A 2,413-nucleotide genomic window follows, 5' to 3' on the forward strand; every position below is an offset into this window, starting at 1 on the left:
TTGTCAGACGACTTCTAGCTGGTTTTTTTTTACTGACCGCCCGATATGTCAGCCAACATACTTCGCAGGGCTGTGACAGCTCGAGCTCGAGCATTGTTTGCATCAGGACACTGTGACGAGAAGTTCGTCATTTTAGGGGTAAATTATAAATCTGTAATGACGTCAAATGATGTCACTGCGTTAAACCTACTTGGCCCAACTTTGAGTATGTGTTGAGTGAGTCTTATCAGCGCTACTCGGTATGGACCTTAACAATGTTTTCTGTCGGATTTCTTCTGTTATCGAAGTTCCTTCGTGAGTCATTCTCTGACTAATAAGCGATTATCGCTCGTTTGTTTACGTTTCGTTGCAAGCTTTCCCTGCTTTGTTTACGCTCAAAACTTCAAGTTGTTGGCGCGATAGCCAACGTTCGATCGAATTCTGTCCTGTCGCCAAACAGTTTCAAGTGAGCGTTCAAAGTGGCAACATCTCCGCCATCATGCAGCAGCAACCTTCACCGTCCCCGTGGGAACAGCTTCCGGCGGAACTGCTCGCGGAAATCTTCTCCCACCTCAGCCCCGTCCAGCTGGAGCGGGTTCGACTCACGTGTCGCCGCTGGAACCACGTGGTTTGCGACACCCCGGCGCTGATGGCGCAGTTCGAGCTTTGGTTTGACAGCTGGCCGGCGCCGTTTAGCGACGATCACCACGAGCAATCCAAGATGGCGGCCAACGTGACGGGGCGGTACAGCGTGGCGCACGTGCAGTTGGGATTAGGAGGTCCGCTTTGGGATAAAATTGGTGAAACTATTCAGATTCTGACGGTGTTTATTGGGAATAGGGTCGACCCACTAATCGATCTGTTGCGGATGACACCGAATTTGAGGTGCCTCACAATAAGAGATGGATTTAGTGATTTTATCGATTTAGAATCACCGGACGATGTAACTGGTACGGTTGATTTCAAACTAGAACAGTTGAGAGAGCTCGACTTTCGAGGAGAATTTGTCAACCTCTTCTGCCAGATATGCCCAAATCTTCAAGTTTTGAACCAACGATTGAATCCAGAACCGTATGAAACAAATGTTATGCCACTGATTCGAGCAACTCATGCTACTTTACAAAAACTTTCTTTGGATAATACGTACTTGAGTCCGGATAATTTTCGGGAAATTTGCTCGCTTGATCGACTACACCTCGTGGAATTGTCGTTGGCATCGAATTGGCAAGATCCGTGGATGAAACAGGAAAGCTGTATGTCGCTGATCAGCAAGCAGCCATCGCTCGAGATTCTCAGGTTGGAACCAATGGAAAAGGGTGGTGATCGCGGTCCACAGGTAAGAAATATTGATGTCGATAATCAACAAAATCTCTTCAATATCCATAATTATTTATTGGTTTCCGTTGCAGATATGGTCCAACATCAAAGAAAATCTTCCAAATCTAAAAACTTTGTTTCTTGACATCGATGCGAGCATCGATGCGTCTCACGGAGCTGCATTACCGACCTTTCTAAGTCACATGCCGCAGTTGGAATGCTTGGGAATACGATTTAGCGGAGGTTTCGATTGCTGTTTGGGCACCATCAGCAATTCCAATCTCAAAAGCTTAAAACTCGAAGGGGTTTACCTTAATCCCGATGATTTGTCGGCATTTTTTGCTAAGACACCCAACATTCGGCATTTGACGTTGAACCAAGTCTCAGACGATGAGTTGCGCCAAATATCTTGTCTGAAACAGCTGGAAAGACTAGAGATTGGTTGTTGTGAGATATTTCAACCTGATTACGTGATGACCTCTGTGAAAACCCTTAAATGCTTTTACGACCAAGAAATCTCAGTAGAGGACATCGTGACCGTATTCCCCAATGTCCAACATTTGACAGTCACTGGTCAGACAACCGACGACGTCGTCCTGGTCCTGGTCCGGGAGCTGAAGCGGCTCAAGCAGCTCAACCTGCCGGCTTGTTGGGCCATGACGGCGGTTGCCCTCGATCACATCATCGAGCACGGACGCACCCTGGAGCGGCTGAAGATTCAGTTGGAAAACAAAGACATTCTTCCGGAGAAACTGGCCCAATTAAGGGAAACGGTTCGGGTCCGGATGTATGACGTGCCCTATCAAGATTTCGATTGTGATATGTTGTCCACGGGCTCGGTAGATTCGGAAGAGTTGGAATAAAATGCAAAACTTTCAATGATAAACAAAAATGTAGTGTTTTTATTGCCTTCCGAAAAATCTGATTACCCAAAGTGCACGCATTTTTACTATCCTTCAAATTTGACACTCAATCACAACAGTCTTCGTCTTTCAGAATAATGTGAATAGTATAATTAAATTGAATGGGTAATAAATGATAACTCCAAACAGACTAGCTCTTATAGAAGCGTGTATTGAATTTTGACAGCGAGTGAAATTGGGTGCGTGCAAGAGCG

General features: G+C 45.8%; 1 protein-coding gene across 1 annotated transcript; it reads left to right on the top strand.

The window, feature by feature from the left end:
* The first annotated feature begins 348 nt into the window (after positions 1-348).
* On the top strand, positions 349-2,181 carry LOC120420208 (uncharacterized). The gene is made up of 2 exons (XM_039583192.2): positions 349-1,315; positions 1,389-2,181. Exons 1-2 carry the CDS (start codon positions 479-481, stop codon positions 2,157-2,159), a joined length of 1,608 nt encoding a protein of 535 aa, XP_039439126.1. The 5' UTR covers positions 349-478; the 3' UTR covers positions 2,160-2,181.
* Positions 2,182-2,413: the final 232 nt, after the last annotated feature.

The sequence above is a fragment of the Culex pipiens genome, chromosome 1 (genome assembly GCF_016801865.2).
Source record: "Culex pipiens pallens isolate TS chromosome 1, TS_CPP_V2, whole genome shotgun sequence".
Lineage (NCBI taxonomy): Eukaryota > Metazoa > Arthropoda > Insecta > Diptera > Culicidae > Culex > Culex pipiens.